This window comes from Neolamprologus brichardi, chromosome 8, assembly GCF_056152115.1.
Source record: "Neolamprologus brichardi isolate AB-2024 chromosome 8, ASM5615211v1, whole genome shotgun sequence".
Classification (NCBI taxonomy): Eukaryota; Metazoa; Chordata; class Actinopteri; order Cichliformes; family Cichlidae; genus Neolamprologus; species Neolamprologus brichardi.
Window position 1 is genome coordinate 1,660,060 of NC_142111.1, and position 19,781 is coordinate 1,679,840.

At 40.4% G+C, this 19,781-nt stretch overlaps 2 protein-coding genes, 1 long non-coding RNA gene and 1 other non-coding gene across 4 annotated transcripts; 2 read left to right on the top strand and 2 right to left on the bottom strand.

The window, feature by feature from the left end:
* Window positions 1-15: 15 nt before the first annotated feature.
* On the top strand, window positions 16-7,993 carry LOC102784082 (uncharacterized). Its single transcript, XM_035910388.2, has 7 exons — window positions 16-240; window positions 1,849-2,051; window positions 3,689-3,790; window positions 3,892-3,987; window positions 4,208-4,318; window positions 4,408-4,531; window positions 5,010-7,993. The coding sequence occupies exons 1-7, from the start codon at window positions 189-191 to the stop codon at window positions 6,950-6,952; spliced, it is 2,631 nt and encodes an 876-aa protein (XP_035766281.2). The 5' UTR covers window positions 16-188; the 3' UTR covers window positions 6,953-7,993.
* A 1,088-nt stretch (window positions 7,994-9,081) lies between these two features.
* Window positions 9,082-15,025, top strand: LOC118454657 (uncharacterized). Its single transcript, XM_035910432.2, has 7 exons — window positions 9,082-9,247; window positions 10,123-10,325; window positions 11,330-11,431; window positions 11,545-11,631; window positions 11,798-11,908; window positions 12,380-12,503; window positions 12,597-15,025. The coding sequence occupies exons 1-7, from the start codon at window positions 9,220-9,222 to the stop codon at window positions 14,663-14,665; spliced, it is 2,724 nt and encodes a 907-aa protein (XP_035766325.2). The 5' UTR covers window positions 9,082-9,219; the 3' UTR covers window positions 14,666-15,025.
* Window positions 15,026-16,461: 1,436 nt separating this feature from the next.
* On the bottom strand, window positions 16,462-19,154 carry LOC148101700 (uncharacterized). The gene is made up of 2 exons (XR_015719437.1): window positions 18,591-19,154; window positions 16,462-17,913 (listed from the first exon to the last, which is right to left on the bottom strand). It is a non-coding gene; the product is annotated as an uncharacterized LOC148101700 (long non-coding RNA).
* A 481-nt stretch (window positions 19,155-19,635) lies between these two features.
* Window positions 19,636-19,708, bottom strand: trnar-ccu (transfer RNA arginine (anticodon CCU)). The gene has a single exon. It is a non-coding gene; the product is annotated as a tRNA-Arg (tRNA).
* Between the last annotated feature and the right edge of the window lie 73 nt (window positions 19,709-19,781).

Sequence of the window (19,781 nt, forward strand, 5' to 3'; positions counted from 1 at the left end):
CAAAAACGTCGTCGGACCAAGCTTTTTTCTTTCCCCCCATTTTTGAGTCGCGTTGGTTTTAGTCATTGTCATAAATAACAAGTGACGGTTTTAACGTGTCTGACGAAGAAAGGAGAAGTAGTGGAAAAGAAAGGACACCCCTCTATATTTATAGCTAATTTCTGATTGTGTGCGATCGAGTGCAGTGGATGAACAGGATGGAAGATGATATTTCAGAAGGAAAATCTACTAACTCTTCAGGTAAGTTTTCCTAGCATCACTGTAAAGAGTTTAAGTTTTTAGTCAGACAGTCTGAATAACAAGCTGCTTTTGTAGCATTTTAACGGAGGAGATATTTCACAAACGCTGATGAGTAGTAATAAAATATTGGGGATTTAGAGTCGAATAAAAATAGCACAGTTATGAGTAACACTGCCTGCATTTTCTTAAATAGGCACTTTATGCAAATACGTGGAACATCTAACATAGGCACTGTCTACAAATGAATTTGGTATAGTTAGGTTGTAGTACCGAATTCAATTAAAGTGAACGCTTTCATTTAAAGTGGTCTCTGCTTCCGTTCTTGATGCCAACAACATGTTGGAGACGTTTTTCGTGGGTTCTTTTCACTTAATCTAAATGCACTGTGGTGGAAATTTTGCGACAAACTTATAAACGGTTACAATGGAGCATGTACCAGCTTTCATAGGAAGAGAGGCAGACTACACCTTGGGCAGGTTTCCAATCTATTGCAGGGCTAACACGCAATCACGCTCAAATTCACACCTATGGCCAGTTTACTGTAGAATCACCAGTTAACCTCACTTGGATGCCTTTGGACTGATGGAGGAAGCAGACGTATCAGGAGAGAGCCAACACAACCATGGGGAGAACATAGAAAGGCCCCAACTGGCTGGTTGATTTGAACCCACGACCTTCTTGCTGTGAGGCTGCGATGCTACCATCTGTCATGAGCATTATAAATACTTGCATTCTTAAATGTGACACTCTGAGCAAAACTCATTTGACCATGAAGTAATAGTAGACTACAGTATGTTGTATTTTTCAATTGTGAGTAGATTTCAAACAGATGTATAGATTTGATTTAATGTTGTATGGTAAATGGTAAATGGCCTGTATTTGTATAGCATCTTTACTAGTCCCCAAGGACCCCAAAGCGCTTTACACATCCAGTCATCCACACATTCACACACACATTCACACACTGGTGATGGCAAGCTACAATGTAGCCACAGTCATCCTGGGGCGCACTGACAGAGGCGAGGTATGTCAACAGTTCATTACTGGCCAGCCTACTGAGTACTACAGATGTCTGTGTATTGTGCAGGCAACGGGTAGAACATGCCTCAACTGACCAGTGGATTCCTTCTTGCTATTAGGCGATAGGGCTAAACACCACCATATACATATGAGTTTATTAAATATGTGTATGCGACTGCTTTGCTATGAAAGGATCAAGGAACACAAAGCAAAAGAGCAAAACAATATTTTGGCCCTGCAGTTTAGTAAATCCCATGTTCATGAAACTCATTGTCAGAAAATTTGCACAATAAACCAGGAACTAGTTTATGGGCCAAATGACATATTTTAGTTTAGTAGTAGTAATAATAATAATAATAATAACAACAATAATAGTCAAAACAGTCAGTTTTAATGAGTTATTCATTTACAAAACAGACGATGAGCAGCATTTGGAGCAAGGTCACCACTAAACAATATGCAAACAATTGGACAGCTGTGTTTAGCCAAATATTTGTGTCTGGGTTTAAGTTATGGTTCATTTTATGGATACTGATAATAAAACATTTATCCCCGATGTTAAAATGACCCACTTCTGTTCACATTCAGGTGCAACACTCTCGCTCACTGCCCTGCGCCTCCTGGTCCCACCACTTCGGTTGGTCTCCGCGGCCGTCTGGCAGACCATCCAGCAAAAAGTCATAGCTGATTACGGGATGCTTGAGGAGTTTGTGTCTATGGTTACAGACATTCTTCCAGAGCTGCTCACCAGCCGCCAGCGGACTGAACTCAGCCTGGGCCTCAGAGCACGGGTGAGTTTATCAGCATCTGCAAATGAAGTCATGGTAGATTTGATGGATTTGTACTTTTTTTGCCTTCGTCATAATTGTCTTTTACGTCGATTGCACGGCTTTTGTTATCTTATTCTTTGGCAACCAGCTTCACGAGGACTGGAGCATTTCCAACATCCAACAGTTGGCTGCTTTTCCATCACTCTGTGCTCTGACATGTCAGTTGGTTCTAGGTCATTTGATTGGGTGGCCATCACCACTCCTCCTACATCCTTCCTTTTGGGAACCACACACTAAGATACCATCTGTTCACCTTCTCTGTGTCTCAGAAGACATTGTATCCACAGTCAACATTGTCACACTTGGATTATGCAGTCCAAACTCCAGATTTCCACTAATCTAATGTCCACAGTCAGCTATATTATTTTTTTCAGGCATTCTGCCACAAACACAGCCATGTTTCTACTTCTCAAACCTTTAATCTTTAAGTAGATTGTGGGAAAAGTTTATAACTCTAATATAAACTAGATATATATTAGTTTATAGCTTCCTGCAAGCTCCTGTAATTAAGCTTGCAGGAAGCTTGCAAGTGTCCTGTAATTGATCATTTAATTACATTTAATTATTAAATGTAATTAAACTACATTAAATTACATTTAATTTAATTACAAGCTAGGAAGTAGAATTAATCTACTTCCTAGCTTCCTGTAATTAAATGATCAAAAAGCATAAGAACATCTAGCACTCCCTAAATCACCACCTGGAGATGTGTCTGCATATACCAGTCACAAAGCACCACGCATTGTGAAGTTTCCTGAATACACTTGACTAAGGGCATTTAGATCAAGTGATGTAACCCAAGAACCATTGCAATAAGTGTAGAGTGTAGAGCAGTGTCTGGATCTCAAAGAATTCACCGATTGCAGTATGGTGAATACACAGAGGCCAAGAAAAACAGTGGTGAATCGTTCAACATCAACGTGCCTGTACAGAGTGCCGGCGTATCCATCACCAACACAGTAGCATTCCATTTGGTAAAAGACAATGGGCTGATATTTATATAGCACTTGTGCAGATAACAAACAAAGTCTTAAATTCGTCCACACACGTATGCTTCAGTGTTGGCATCAGAGGCAACTTGGCTTCACGCTTTGGTGATGCAAAGATTTACACATTAGCGGGAAAGTCCCCTCAATCTGAATGTGATTATTAATAATTAATTAGTTGTGCCATTCAGCAATTAAGCCACTAAGGTGAAATACGATACCAAGCATGACTAGAAACTTCCACACAAAACCAAAACAAATTTTGGCGGATCCCCTCTGGACTTATTTCAGTGTTGGTGCTGTTTTTACATTTCCATGTGGAAGTCTCATTTCTGCTCTGGATCTTCTCTGATCTGTTAACCCGTTTCCTTTTATGGAAAACGGTTGAAATGACAAAAGTGAGTGGGACAGGTTGTGCTACCTGTTTGTATTGCTGATAAAAGCCGTGCATGCTGGCAAACAATGCAGGTTACTACTGTTGAATAATCCTTTCTCAGGTCTCTCAGGACCTTACAGTCGCATTTATGATGATTTAGGTGCCCAACCCCTTGAAAATTGAAATAGTGATCGTTCATGTCACTCTATTAAACATCAGTTTCTTTGCGCTCTCAGCTGATCCTGGAGTTATACCAGCGTGAAGCTCCTGCTGACTTTGAGATCATCCAGCCACACTTGGACAGGATGCAAGTGCTCATCAATGCATGGCTAGTGGAGGTGATTTCATTGTTTTTTTTTTCTGTTATTGTGACAGTATAATTTCAATTCCCAAAACAGCTTATTATCATTATTAATTGTTATTATTATGAATTATGCAGGCTGGTGGTACTAATGTAGAACTGCCACAATCAAACTTTGTGGATCTTGTAAAGAGCTTGCAGAATGATGCTGAAGAGAGAGAGCACTTCTTTCAGGTCTGTATTTGTTTTTTCACTGCTTTTTGGCATCCTAGATAATAATACCCTATAAGTGTTATTATTTTATTATCAAAGCTGGAGTACTTTCATTTCCTAGTAGTGGTAAAGTAGTCTAGTATGTGTAAAGGTGTATTTTTGAGTTTACTAAAAGCGCCAGCAGTGATATTTCTGTATGTTTCGGACGTTCATGTTGTGCTTTCTTGTTTGTGCTTCTCAGAATGTTTTCCCTGTAGAGTTTGGTCCTGCATATGATGAAACACTTCACACTTTGATGTGCCTGTTTTTATCCAGATTTGAAAAGATTCTTCATCTTCAGTCATTCCAGCAGGTACACAACAGTGCTACTCAACATTACCCAATTCTATTTTAAGCTAGATTAACAAATGTACGCCGCTCTTTCTTTTTCATTTTTAAAAGGTTGCCTCCATGTTTGGTGAAGCTTCTTCTGCTCTCAAGGACTGCATGCAGTTGGTGTCTCAGTGTGAAGAGCTCAAAACTCTGCTGCAGTATCAAAAACACCTTAACCAACTAGATCATATAGGTAAGTAGTTACAGATTTTCTACTCTTAGCTCTGTATCCCTGATTTAGCCATCTCAGGCGCATGACTCTGGCTGTGAGCGCTAAAGGCCCCGCCCACTTGCAGTTTGCAAGGGACAGCTAATCGGAGGAAAGTTACCCTAAAGGTCTGTTGAGTAGCTAAAACAACTTGTTTCAGATAGCAGATTTACTGCGAGGCTGAAACAAAGGACCAGTATAAGACAAATAAGGATTATTTTGAACTGTGAACCATGCAAAGCTACTGTAATAGAGTCTGACATTAAAAATGTGGAGCTGATTTTTAATGGGTCCACTTTAATGATGTGTGTTTGGCTTGTGAGATTGCTGCTTTGTGGTCAAAAAAATAAATCCAATGTTCTCAGATTAGTATGACGTGTGCAATAATGTAATAATGAATGGCACTTGGGTGTTGAGCTCTGTTCTTGTTCACTGTTATGACACCTTTTTTTTGTCTTTTCAGATAGTTCTCTGGATGGTGAGTGGATCATTTCAGCTCTAAACCTTCCCTGTGTAGAGAAAACAGAAACGCTTAAAACACAAGCAAAGGGCAGCATTTTGGATGAATTGTTATTTTTATCAGATTCGGAAAAGGAATCACTGACGTGTGAGACCAATGATGGTAAAAGTGATTGGACTCCTGAGCACAATGGAACACCGTTGCCTTTAGGAGATTCAACAAAACATGACGGAAATGTAAATCTTCAAAGTCAGACAGATGGTTCTTGTTGTCTAATCAAAGAGTGCCACGTTCGTCTAAGAAGACTTGACCTGCCACTGTCTTTCCAGTCTCGACCTGTGAGATCAAACAGAGGCCTAAGAATGAAAAAGATTCTCCAAGAGGTGAAAGGACAACTCTGCGGAGAGGCCCTACCCGCTGACAAATCTATTTCCACGAAAGCAAAACAGTTCGAGAGGGTTTCTCAAATGCTGTCAGACAATGAGGATTCAGGCAAAGACTCCTCATACATGGCTCCCATCAGTACTTGCAGTGAAGATGACTCCTGGTCTTACTACTCGGATAAGGACTCTTGTCATAACACTGTTAGTAGAAGTCCCAGTGTAACTGATTCATGGTCTCACTACTCAGACGACGAGTCTTCAGTTGTGAGTCCTGTTAACAGTTTCCCTGAAGATGGTTCAGTTTGTTGCAGCTCAGACGAGGACCCTTCGTTCCTGGGTCCTAAACATGTGTCAGATTCTAGCAGAAATCGGGGCACTGCTGGCATAAAGCATAGCTCTACCAAACACACTCGTTTAATCCAGTGCTTTATCTGCAAAGAGCATGTCAACACAACTCTGAGAATTCACATGAAAACCCACTTTCCCACCAATGACTACGCGTGCCCTCGATGCGACAGCAGGTTTAAACTCATATCCTCTCTGAAGAAGCACTTGAATAAGACTTGTTATGAATATGCTCAGCATCATGTAGATCCAGGGAATCCAGATGAAGTCAAGAATCTTTACAAATGTGACATATGCCAAGAGGCGTTCAAGTACAAAGTTGCTCTGCAAAAGCATACGCTGACCCACAACGAGCTCTACTGCAACGTATGCAGAAAGGTCCTTCGAGATGCTGCGACGCTGGCAAGGCACAAAGTTTCACACACTCCGTTTCAGTGCAACCGCTGCGACAAGTCTTTCAGTCTTTTCAAGCCCTTACTCAAACATTACGAAAACACCCATAAACTCAGCAGACCATTCAAATGCAGCCATTGCCCCAAAACTCTCCCCAGGCTGCGATTTTTAATCATACATGAATGGCACCACACGGGCCACCTGCCGTTCCGGTGTTCTCAGTGCAGCCTGAGATTCAAATGTGATTCTGAGCTCATGTACCACGAGAGGGTCCACACCAGAGAGAAGCCCTATCTGTGTGCAGAGTGCGGCAAGACGTTCGCCCAAAAGTCCAACATGTTGCGCCACCTGCACTTCATCCACAGCGAGTCTCGCAATGAGAAGAAGCACTCTTGCTCTCAGTGCGAGAAGTCCTTTAAAGAGAAAGGAGCGCTGAAAAAGCACCAGAGGAGCAAACACTTACACGAGTTGTTCCGCAATCCATGTCCGACCTGCGGGAAGATGCTTTCGGCATCAACGATGAAAAGGCATAAATTAATCCACACTGGAGAAAGACCTTTCAAATGCACCGTGCCTGAATGCGAAAAGTACTACAGATCAACCTCGGAGGTTAAGAAACACATTCTCATGCACCATACCACAGAAAGACCGTATAAATGTGACATCTGTGGAAAGGGGTTTGTAAAAATGTGGTATCTCAATGTACATGCTAGAATACATTCGGGAGAAAAACCATTTGTTTGCCATATCTGCGGCAAGGCCTTCCTAAAGGCCTACAGCATGTTCAGGCACAAAAGACTTCTACATACATTTGTTACACATTAACTACGTGACACAGGAATGCTTGATTGGTTAAGGAAAGTGGCTTCTTGGTGTGAATGCGCATTGAATCTGAATTCTGTCTAATGGGCAGCAAGGAGCAGATGTTGCAAAATCATTCCCTATTTACTATTTAAAGTATGTATGTTTTCATTTGAACCACTTGTCTACCACGAGTGAGTGATGACAGAGGTCATTTCCACAGGAAACCAACCAACTGGACAAAAAAAAAAAAGAGAGAGAGAAAGAATCAAAACATGTCCAGCTAACTTTGTAACCACTTTGAGAACCCTCCAAATGGTTGTTCAGGGGTAAAGTTAGCAGTACGTTTTAGGTTAGAGTTAGGCACTTAGATGGTTAAACCTCAGGTAAAAAGTGTGTGAATACACTGATGCCAGTGAATTACCTCACAAAGATACCTAGACAAATGTCTGCTTTGAGCTACACAGAAAGAGGATCACACAGATTCAAATAGTCTACAATGAAACTGAAAATGTAGTGGTTCCAGCATGTAAAATACTTACAGTCCCACAGTTAAATGTACTCTGTGTGGGGCACAGGCTGCGACGACTGTTGTCTAAGTCAGCAGCTGACAGTACAATGAAAATAAAAACACTGTAAACACAATAAAAATGCAGGACATATACTTGAGGTGAAAGAGTTCAGCTCGGTGTATAAAAGATCTTTGTGTCTTCTCCCAACTTCAATTCATATGAAGAATGACCATTTTTGTTTCATGTGTACTTTGTATTTAGCAGTGTAATTTTTTTTAACTATTTAGTTTGTTTGATTTTACATCATATATGTTTTGTTCTTTTTCATGTTGTGTATAACGTGTTTTAGGCACGAAGCAGAAAAGTGAGCAGCATTCAGCTTCTGTGGAAAATGTCAGAAATGTGTTTTGATCATTTTTTATCTGTTTTCTATCAAGAAATTAAAATGGTGAAGCTTTCACTTAAAATAGTGATCTTTCTTTCATTCATCTAATTTTGTGGGACTTTGCTCATGTTTTTGTTTTTGTTTTTTTGTATTTGAAAATTGGTAAATCCCAAGATTACAATAAACTACTTTAATGTACATGAGAAAGTGATTGCATGATTTTTTTATTAAGAGGAAGAAACTCTTTAGTGTAGAAATAAAAGAAGGAAGGAAAGACAACGGTACAAAGTGTTATAGAGAAGAGCAAGTTGATAATAATGTGCTTGCCTCTTCTTCTTTCAGCTAATATTAGGATCAGGGCAGGCTTGGGTCATTTTTCTTTCTTTCTATTTTCTAAACTCTTAACACGATGTTTAGACAGTGTGTATACTGAGGACTTAATCAGATAACTATAAAAAACTAAGTATCCCTTTCAATTAGCCTCATCTTTTTTTTTAACCTTTTCATTGAGCCAACATTTTTCACTAATTTAGACATCCATAATGCATTTAATTTAGTACACAAAATAATGTGAATTCTATGCTTCTTCGGTAGGTAAACAGGGAGGAAAGGCTAAGGTATCAGACCATATGGAGTGATCAAAATTTTAAACTTTTGGTCCAAACTGTCATTAATTTGTAAAAGTCAGGAGAGAGGTACAACAGTTAATGTCTAATGCCCTCTGTAATACTTAAGGTAGCTCTGTCCTGGTTAGGGGTGGCATTGCACCCAGTAGTGTTGGAGATCTTGATAAAATTGATGGAATTCTAAATGCAGAAAACTACTGTCAGATCACTGTCACAAATACACACACACACTACACATGGACACTCTGAGTCATGGATTTGCATTCCTAGACCCCTGATCCCATTATTGAAGATGTGGGATCACCTTTACAGAGAACAGAAGAAAACGCAGCTAGCATCCAAAGAAGAGCTTTGGAATGTTCTTCAAGAAGCCTGGAGAACCATTCCTGAAGACTACTAAAATAAATTAGTGGAAAGCTTGCTTAGTTCACGCTTTGTTAAGGAATTAAACATGGCCATACCAAAGTTGCTCCTACACCTATTTCGCAATTTTATTAGCCATACAGAAACAAAGGGGAGTGGAGATCGAAAGGCCAAAAGCACAGTAAAATAAAATGTAAAAAAAAAACGCGATGCGGAACGAATAACAGGACTATTTCCCGTTGTCGGACAATTATTGTAGATGGAACGAAAGGCAACAGTTGACGCACAAAGATCAGTTGTGTGACTTCGCTTTCTGGCTCCCAACCCATTTAAAACCTTTACTTTGACTTCGGTCACAGTATTACATGTTCTCTGATTGTAATGTAACTGCAGACAGCTCGCAGCATGGACGGAGGTGTCTCCGAGTTACCTGGTGAGTTTAAATGCTTGTATACAATTTTGTTTGGCTAGGCCGCAATCTAGCCCGCGCGCGGGAATAGCATTGCTAAAGCCGTAGCGGTTGTTATTATTATATTATTATTTTACTACAGAGTTGTGTATAAAAAAATACAAACTGCTTCTACTTTTTACTAGCCTGGAAACACGTTGCTGGACTTAATTGTTTAACTCAGCGTTTGTGAGTATTAGTTATCCATAGTGCTTAGATAATGCTAGGCTAGGCTAGGAAAAGTCATTGATAGCAATTCACTCGTTGAAGTGAATCCGCCTGTTTTGAGTAAATCTCTGATTCATGTATTTGCTTTGGGGGTTTTGGGTGGGAGGGGAAGGGGATATGCAAACATATTAGCAACGTATGCAAGCAGTTATACTGTTAAACATTCAAATTGGCATGTAACAGTGGTTCAATAGTAGGTTACGGAAATGAAAGTAGCAGGCACATCCGCTTTATCCGGAGCTCGGCATTTAAGCGTTTTATGTTGTTGCTTTTCTTTTTATTTGTGTTTTTCTTTGAAGAATAACTCCGCTTTAATGTTACGTGAAACCTTAGTTTTGTTATCGGTAATAATGGCCATTCGAGCTAAAATAAAACATTTTATTTTAATCCTGCTGGTAAGTTCGTGATGGGTTTTTTGTGTGAAAAACTTTTGATCTTGGTCTACTATGCATGAATCTCCGTTCTCTTTTGGAACCAATATAAAGACGGTGACTAAATAAAGGGAATTTAGTTTGTGGCCATCACTCCATTGATAACTTAAATGGGAAAGTCTGTGTTGTTGGCCTGTCTTCACTCTCACTGCGTATTGCCTTTCAAGCACTTTTTTTTTAAAAATGCCTTTTTCCTTGCAGGCCCCTCTCTTCCCCTCTCTGCTTTGCGGCTCCTGGTCTCACCGATTCGGCTGGTTTCTGCAGCCATCTGGCAGACTGTGGAGCAGAAGGTTGTGTCAGACTATGGGCTCCTTGAGGAGTTTGTGTTTATGGTCACAGAAATTGTTCCTCAGCTTCTCTCTACGAGGCAGCGCGCTGAACTCGTCTTGGGACTCAGAGCACGAGTGAGTTGGCAGAATCTAGGTGCTCCGCATGGCGCTCCAGCATGTTACTAATACATGTATTTTGTCACTTGTTTGTTTAGCAGCTTAACATACATTTTAATTACATACTCCTTGGGTGACAGCAGGTGGGTTAGTGTGTTGTTTGAAGCTGAAGACTCATATCTGATCAACAATTGTGGCTTTTAAACAGAAAAAAGCCTTTGATGTATGCAGTAGGGTTGAATGATAAATTGGGTTTTCATTTTAATTGCAGCAGTTACTATAAACAATTCTTCTTCTTAGTTTGTTTAATCCAAACCTCAAAAGGCAGAACCCACTAAGTTGAGAAAGAATGATAGTTATCCTTTAGCGAGATTAATGGTTGCCTGCAGCTGCCTTTGTCGTTATCTTAAAGCTGTCACAGTCTTTGTTTTGACTCACTCACTGAGAGTATGGCTGTGTCCCAATTAAGAGACCGCACGCTTGAAGTACGCGCACTACGTACGGTGTGTACTGTAAGTACGAGAAGTGCGGAAGTGAGAGGCTTGTGAAATGGGACGGTCTAGCCTTCGTCGCGCTGTTCAGGTTGCCTAGCAACCATGATACTAACCGCAAGAAACGTTACATACAGCTTTGTGTGACATAAATGAAGGAGAAACAATGTTTTGTTGGTCATTCATTTTTGTCATGACATCACTTTGATTAGTTGAGTATGTTAGGCTGAGACCACAGGACTGTAAAACATGATTGTTGGGCTTCATTTCTGTACTGAACAGTTATTTAAGATTAGTTGTTCATGAGACTAAAGTCATCTCACTTTGGTAATGTAAATATAATATGGCCAATATTATATGTATTGTCAGATGATTATATATATATATATATATGCACACACACACGTGTATATAAATAAAAGAAGAAGTTGAATATTAAACATGAAGCATTTCCTGAGATTCATTATAGAACACAGAGTGAATGGAATGCATCTTTTCTCTTAACTGTTCACTTATTAATGGTGATTGCAGTTGATCCTGGAGCTGTGTCGTTCTGATGAGACCGCGGACCTGCAGGTTATTCAACCACATCTCGACCGGATGCAGAAGCTCAGATCACTGTGGAGCGTGGAGGTGGGTGAAAACCTTTTTTTGTCATGTGTTAAAACTGCTGTGACGTTTAGTATTCCTCGTTAAAATCTGAAGTTCCACGATGACCTCTTCTGTTTTAAATTCTTTACTTGTAGAATGCTGAACCGGTGTCAGACTCTCATTTCATGGGCCTAGTCCAAAATCTGCTGAGAGATCCCGAAGAGAGAAGAAATTTCTTCATGGTGAGTTAAAACTGAATACGGAGACAATGTGATTGCTGGCAGGTCCTTGTTAATATGATCCCTTTTGAGGAAAAAATAAAATAAAATTGTACGTTTGTATTTGTTGCCTTGAGCAAATGTTTTTTGTAATTTGGCTCTATATAAATAAAACTGAATTGTGTTGTAGGATGTTTTCCCTGGAGACTTTGGTCCCACATATGACAAAGCAATCCAGACACTGATGTGGTTGTTTCTGTCAAGACTGGAAAAGCTTCTTCCAACCAAAACTCTCCAACAGGTAAATGTAATGTCTTATATTGAGCAAAGAGCATTTCTCCCAGTAGTATTAGTTTCTTTAACATTGTTAGTTGTTTTGTGATCTCTTGCATTCAGTTTGCAGCTCTGAGTAGTGAAAGGCTGTACACACACAGTTCAACTCATTTGCCAAAATACTTCATTTTACTTTAATTTATTTGTTATAATAGGTTTATCATCCCACAGACAAAGTCCATCTTCACTGTCTGTCATGGCTGCTGGTGATGGTACTTTTCCTTCTTGCTATGCAGCCTCAGGGAGCTTAGAGAAGTGACTTTACAAACAGTTCTCAATCTGTTCCAGGGTTATGTTAGACTGACCCTCCAGCTTATAGTAGGTCTACAGAGCAAAACAAGAATATGAACAAAAAAATAAGAATTGTGTCAAAAGTTTAGAAACTGCAGAGCTTTTGACTCTTATGATTGGTATTTTACTTAAGCCTTTGTTTCATCAGATTGCCTCTCTGCTCAACGACACCTCATCTGTTCTGAATGAATGCATGGGGGCTTTCTCTCAGCCTCAGGAGCTCAAAGTCTTGCTTGACAATCAAAAAGATCTCACCCAATTAGAGGACATTGGTGAGTTGAATATTTTAAAACACGGGATCAGTTCTCAACATGTTTTTTTCCCCATAATCTGTTTTATTCATTCATGATTCTTGTTCCTTTCAGAGTCTTTCATCGTTGACAGTGGCATTTTGTCTGCCCTGTGTCTCCCTCCTGTGGAAAGAGTCGTGATTGTCAATGAGCAAACTGAAACGGATGCAGAGAGCAGTCTCGTGTATACTGTCTGCACAGAGATGGAAGTGGAATCTGAGAACAAAGAGGTGTATGTGGAGGGGACTGGGAACTCTGAGGAGTGTGTGCAACCTGAGTGGTTTGGCCTCACTGGTGAGGTAAAACCAGAAATTGATGCAGTGGTAGTTATGGATACTGTGGAGGGCACTGAGGCCAGCGAAAGCGAAATGGCAGAGGACCGCAATGACAACCAATCAGGAACACTGATCATCGGCGAGGATGGCCAGGTGACTGTGCTGGATGGTGTGGAGAAGAAGCCAAACAGACGTGGGAGAAAAAAGAAACGTCCTGTAGATGAAGACTTCGAAGCAGAAAGTGCAGTGATGGGCAAAAAAGAAACACCAGAAAGTGACGCACTGTTAGAAAGATCAGTGCGTAAGAACAGAGGGCTGAAGATGAAACGGTACTTGTCACAGTGGAGGAAATCTGGGAAGACACCGGGCTCCAGTACGACCAGCAGTGGACCCAAAAAGTTTGCCGGGCCCCAAGGTCCAGCCAAAAGCAACGACTTGGATGAGAGAACCTGTAAAGTCTGCAGCAAGGTTGTGAGTCATGCCAAGTTCTTGCAGCGACACATGAGTCAGCACTCCGAGGAGCTGCCCATTACATGTCCTTCATGCAAAAAGCTTTACAAGAGCTTACGTTCCTTGCAGCAGCACAGATGTGCAAGCATGACAAAGGCAAAGGCTGTTAGGAAAGCCAAGGAGCAAGACACCCCAGCAGGCGAAGGCGAACAGTCATCAAGCGGGGTTCCTTGCGACGACACAAATGAAGAGCAGCCAGTTGACAATACCTCCCAAGATCCTGATTACTCTCCCCCTGCAGAGAGGGCTTCCAAAGAACCAGGGCAGAAGAGCCCTGAAGAACAGAAGAGTGTGTTAGAGGGTCCATTCTACTGTCCTCACTGCAGTGTCGAGTTCAAGTGCAAACAAACATTTAGGTTCCATTTAAGAAACATTTGCTACAATGAGCAGCAGGTTGATCCTGAGAAGCCTGACGATGTTAAGCATTGTTTCAGGTGTGATGAATGCGACAAGGCGTTCAGATACAAATCAACTTTAGATTCCCACAAACAGACTCACAACCCGCTCTACTGTGAGGTGTGTATGAAACTGGTACGTGACTCAGAAGCATTGGCCATGCACAAAGAATCCCACACACCTTTTCAGTGTAACCGCTGTGAGGAGAACTTCCCAGTGTTCAAGGCCCTTCATAAGCACTACATCGACGTCCACAACCCCACCGAGCCATTTACCTGCTCCCACTGTCAGACTACATTTGCCAGTTTGAAGCGTTTCATTAGACACGAGTGGAAGCACACGGGTTACCAACCATTTCAGTGCTCCCATTGTAGTAAAAGATTCCGTTCATACTCTGATCTTGTGGAGCACCAGAAAAAACACACTAAGGCATACCCATTCCTGTGCTGGGAGTGCGGCAAGAAATTCCGGCACGGCATCACGCTGACGAGACATGTGGAGCGTGTGCATCACTCTGGAGAACCCGTGACTGAAAAACCTACGCCGATCTTTACCTGCCCTCAGTGCGGGAAGACGTTCACTTCAAGAAGGTGCCTCCTGAAGCACGACAATTTTCATCACAAAGGGCTGCGCTTCCCGTGTGAGCACTGTGGGAAGGGCTTCTTTGGCAAGGACGCGTTGGTGAGGCACACTTTGATTCACACGGGCGAAAGGCCTTTCAAGTGCGACGACTGCGACAAGTCATTTAGATCTGCAGCAGAATTAAAGATACACAGGAGATACCATACTGGAGAAAGGCCATTTAAGTGCAACATCTGTGAAAAGGGCTTTGTTCAATCTTGCTTTCTTACTTTACACATGCGAACCCACACTGGAGAACGGCCATATGTTTGTGCAGTGTGCAATAAGGGGTTTTCAAGCCTGCATGGCTTAAAACGACACAGGAGACTTGTTCATGCATAGATCATTGTGACATAATACATATTTCCAAAAGGATTTGTAGCTTAACCAGCCCATGTTGGTGTTAGGTGTAGACCAGAACTTTGCAAAGAGTGAAGAGCTGATGATTTGGCCTATCCCTGAAAGGACACCTTTGTTGATGGTGACGAAGAGATGGACAAAGTTTTCCAGTTGAAGGACATTTTCTGTAAACTATCAGCCTTATTGTTCTTCCTATGGCTGGCACAGCTTTGGATTGCTAGAATGTGTGTAATTGCGTTGTGCATTATGAAAATGTAACTTGTATTTTTTACAGAGACATTTGTTGTTCTACATAAGATTTGTATGTATAAATGGGATGACCCTTAAAGGTCCCATATTATATTTCTTTTGTTGTCTCTTTATTCCTGGTTTTGAGCTCTGCTTTAGCAAGTGCAGCTTTAAGATGAATTAGAAATGCAGTTGCCTATGCATGTTTCAGGGGAAGGAAACGCAGACACCCACACCAATCACTGTTTATTAGTTAACTCTTTTTTTTTTTCTTTTCTCACAGTTTCTAATATTTTGCTATCACTTTTTTTCCCCCACATAGCTGTGACCTGTGTTTGTTTAAACCAAACTGATATTCGGATTAGCGACTCACCATGCTAATGTGATTTTTTTTTTTTTTTTTTTTTTTTTTTTCCCCTCCTCATTTTGTAGTGGTGACATGCGAACAGAATGTAAAAGTAAGCCAGTGAGTGTTTAGGTATCACACAGGGTTAGGTTACTAGGTTATTTGGAGGCTTACTTGTCACACAACATCACATCACAAAACACAGCTTTTTGTTTACAGCTGTTTGACATATTAAAACAAACACAAAAGGCACACAAAATAACCTCTGGCGGCTGGGATATAGATCAGGAGTTTGCAGTCTTTGAGGAAAAATGACTGTTTGTCAGCAGTCTTGTGGCTTTTTACTGAGAGCACAAATTATTTTCAGTTCTTTGTCAGTAGGGGCTGTCAAACAAGCCTCACATACTCTAAATGTAGTCTTCATTAAAATTTATATGGGTCTCTTTGTTGGGTTAGAGTCCATGTTGATAGTACTGTTTGGACCACCAACCTGGAACTGTGCTGACAGCCTATGGTTTAGTACATCAGATGACCTAATGCTAGAAGACTAGGCTTCAATGACTTCTGTGAAAATTATGCAGTGAACATCAGAGCATCTACATCAACCTACATTTACAATGTAGGCAACATTCTGTCCTTTCACTAACTTTGAAATAAACTGGCTGGTGGAAAAAATTCTTATAGCTTGTAAAGCTAAGAGGCCATCTAGTTGTGAGGTTGCTAGACAAATAGCAGTAGTTACATTTTCACAGCTTTGATTTTACACCTCCATGATTATAAAAATGTTTCCACTGAAAGTGGGTTTCATGGGACCTTTGATTATGTTTTTCTGTAATAAATTGAACATTTGATTCCAAGTGTCAGTTATTTAACACAAGTAATTTCAATATCATATCATCTAGTAATAGGATGGGGGAAAGCTGGCCAAAGATGCAGATGAATCCCAGCTGCAGTCGGGAACACACAACTTCAGAGTCTTAACAATGTTACATTAACTTCACTGTCTGCTGCATCTTTTCAGTTAGTTCATTGATTTCTGATGTATAAAATGCAAATTGTAAGTTGTTTTGCCCCAAATCCAGCAAACAACCTGTCCATGTGGGAAAAACACCAGTGCAGCTATCTGGCCAGTCAGCCCGTAATGCTGGTGACTTGTTCATCTTTGTTGTAAAGCAATAACACGGTGGATTGTGATGGATCGGTGGTTTCTCGTAAACGTAGGAGAGTTTTTATTAGAATGTTATAAATTTTACAAGTGACTGCATTGTAAACCACAAAAGTTTTATAGGCACAGTTTGAGATAAACTTAGACAACCAACAGTCAACCAAAGATAGATAAGTGAAATAAGGTTTTTGTATCATAATCTAAAGGTTTTAAAATTTTAGATGACCTAAAAAATGAAAAGCTGCATCAGGCATATGTCTGCTTTCAGCTGCTCTGTTTAGGAAGCCTTCATCGTGACGTGTCCAGAGGATGCTAAGAACAGTCACAGCAGCTCTCCTGATGTCCTCCTTCACAACGTCCATGAATCTCCTGTGTGGTCTTTCTTCAAAAAGGATTTTGCTGCAGCACTCGTAGGAGAGTAGCCTTTAATGGTTAGTTGCCAGCTAATTTGAAAAATGCTGACACAATCAGAAATAACAGTCATAAATTAGCATTACTACTATTGTAAATAAAACATCTTAATATGTGACTAGCTAGTTATCAACTTTACCATGTTTGTTGCATTTATGAAATTAGAAAACCTAAATAATTACAATTATTTAACAGAATTTGGAAATGGCAGAAGAAAATAGCTATTAGTAAATTCAGGATTACTAAACTAACTTGGTGTTAAGCATTTAGAACATTTTAGAGAATGTAAAGGATTGCTGGCAAAAATAATAAAATTAAAATTTTAACAAAATATACCATTGTCGATTTCTATGTCCATATGGGACCACTGGACTGGAATAATTGCTCTTTGGTAGAAGTCAGTGCAGTGATAAATCATCAAAAAATGCCAAATTAAAAGAAGGTGATATATCTAGATATTTCATAGGTGAGTATAAGTGACTAAGACCCTAATCCAGGGGTCTGCAACCTTTAACACCCAAAGAGCCATTTGGACCCGGTTTCCACGCAAAAAACGCTGGGAGCCGCAAATACTTTTTGAAATCTAAAATGAAGATAACACTGTATATATTGTTTTGGGGGTTTTTTTACCTTTATGCTTTGTGTGAACAACTAAAGTAAGTAAGTAAAGTTTATTTATTAAGCGCTTTTTACAGACAGGCAGTCACAAAGCGCTGTACACAAATATTAAAATAATCAATAGACATTATACACAAAGTAAAAGATTTGGGCACCACAAAAAAAGAAATGAAATAAATATTTAGTGTATATCAATGTGTGTGTCTCCTATATGATATATGGGGTGCCTTTGTCTGGACGTGCTTCCCATCCAGAGCTCCACAGCAGAGAGGAAAGTTCCAGCGCTCCTGGAATCCCTCTGTGATGGACCACCAGTCTCCAGGTGAAGGCACAGCCATGAAGTCGTCCACTAGACAGTCCCAGATGGCCGTCGCTACCTGGGGGGTGATCTGGCACACCGTGGACACACCGACTCTGAAACTGAACGCGATGGTCCTGAAGGAGTCCCCGGTGGCAAGGAACCTGGACAAAATTGTTCAAAATTAGTATTATGTGTACTGCAGTTACAAAATACATTATTCAAATTCCAAAATACTTTTGTGATGTCAGTTTTAAATTACAAAACATAAATCTTACATAAAACATTTTGTAATTATAAGGATAATTACATAATATATATTAGATATAATATAAAACAGTTGTGTTTTGTTTTAACTTTAACATATCATAATTTGATTGGTAGCAACTTTTACAACTACAGTGAGCCAGTCACTCATAATTCCTAAACATGTCAATCAGGTAGGAATGAAGTAAGACATTAATAGAAATAAAGAGTTGTATGTTGACATGTAGCCCTTTCCTTACTTAAATCATTGTTAATATTTTTGAAAAATGAACCAAACTGTTCACAGTTTTATCTAGCGCTCAGTTTTAAGAAAGGCTGGTGAGCCCTGTTATAGAGTCTGACAGCTGCGGGGATTATATACAAATATTCATCTATACCAGAATTAAACCAGGTCTAAATAAACAAAAAGGAGTGAGTATCACTACAAAGGTTAACCCACAATGGTCCTCATACCACAGTTTGATATCAGGAAACACCGATGGTATTCACTGATAGCATACTACATCCATGTTAGCAGTGTATAAACAATAGTTTAGCATATATTAGCACAAGTATCAATAAAGGACTACCGTACTGCATGCAGATGGACAGGTGCTCTGCAGGTGCAGCTCCTTGAGCAAATGGTGAAACTCACCAAACTGCTCACGCCTATGGAAGACCTGATGGACCCAGGTACGGCGAGGACCTTAACGCCGCTGCTCTGCTCTCCACAGTAAATAGAGAAGGGAGACTCTCTCTTCGCTAAGCTAGCTCGACAGCTGCCATCTTGCAAACATACCGTCTGGCACAACTTCCTCCCACATTCCCGGTTCACGCGAGTCAAAATTGCATATTTTGACGCGCGATTGATTCGCATTGGACATTAGTGATGCGCGAATCATGAACGAATCGTTCAATACTCGAGAATCACTTTACTGACTCATGAATCATGATTCACAAGCCCAACTGACTCACTGACTCATCCTTGTTGCTGTTAGCAGCAATGTATCTAGCTTATAATTAAAATTGTGGAGAAAAACACAACATCCAGTATCGTAACAAAAAAATTTCTGCTCTGAACTGGAAGAAAAAACCCTGAGTAGAAGCTCACATCAAGAAAATAGCTCTTCGGTTCACAGTAGCATCGCTCTGCTAACATGCTAACAGCACATTTGAGCTACTCACCCCCTCCCTCCTGTGCTGAATCATAGAGCGAACGAATCACTCACTCACTAACCCCCTCCCTCCTGTGCTGAATCGTAACTCAAAATCGATTCATTTTGGTGAGTGACTCATTAAAATCCGATTCAGTAACAAGAAGCAAATTTACCACCAGTATTGGACATGCGTCGAGCTGCGAATTTGCACGTGTCAAATTTAGGGCGTCTGGCGCGTTTTTGTTCGCGTACTATCACGTTCGGTGTGAACATAACTGAACACTGATGACGTTTTATTTTTGCTGTATTTATACATTCATGTTTCACTTCGAGAACTGCCACATTAGGCTATGTAATGCTACAGTTCCCTATTAAATAAAGATGAGCGACCCTCCAGGATTCCGCTGATCATAAACCAGTTGTTGTGTTGGTCTAAATTTCAAGTTTTCTACCACGGCTTACTAAATTCATTTTAAAATGTATCACCCCAGATGGGACTCGAACCCACAATCCCTGGCTTAGGAGGCCAGTGCCTTATCCATTAGGCCACTGGGGCTATATCGGCGGTGAGTTGTCATATGATTTCTAATACAATATTTTAATGCACTTTTGTGACGGTAAATACAGAT

Bases quoted from the DNA above. Each gene is read 5' to 3' on its own strand.
- LOC102784082 (XM_035910388.2), top strand. From the start codon at position 189: ATGAACAGGATGGAAGATGATATTTCAGAAGGAAAATCTACTAACTCT. The intron at 2,052-3,688 runs GTGAGTTTATCA...TTGCGCTCTCAG, and splicing joins GCCTGGGCCTCAGAGCACGG to CTGATCCTGGAGTTATACCA. The intron at 4,532-5,009 runs GTAAGTAGTTAC...TTGTCTTTTCAG, and splicing joins TAACCAACTAGATCATATAG to ATAGTTCTCTGGATGGTGAG.
- LOC118454657 (XM_035910432.2), top strand. From the start codon at position 9,220: ATGGACGGAGGTGTCTCCGAGTTACCTG. The intron at 11,432-11,544 runs GTGGGTGAAAAC...CTTTACTTGTAG, and splicing joins GATCACTGTGGAGCGTGGAG to AATGCTGAACCGGTGTCAGA. The intron at 12,504-12,596 runs GTGAGTTGAATA...TGTTCCTTTCAG, and splicing joins CACCCAATTAGAGGACATTG to AGTCTTTCATCGTTGACAGT.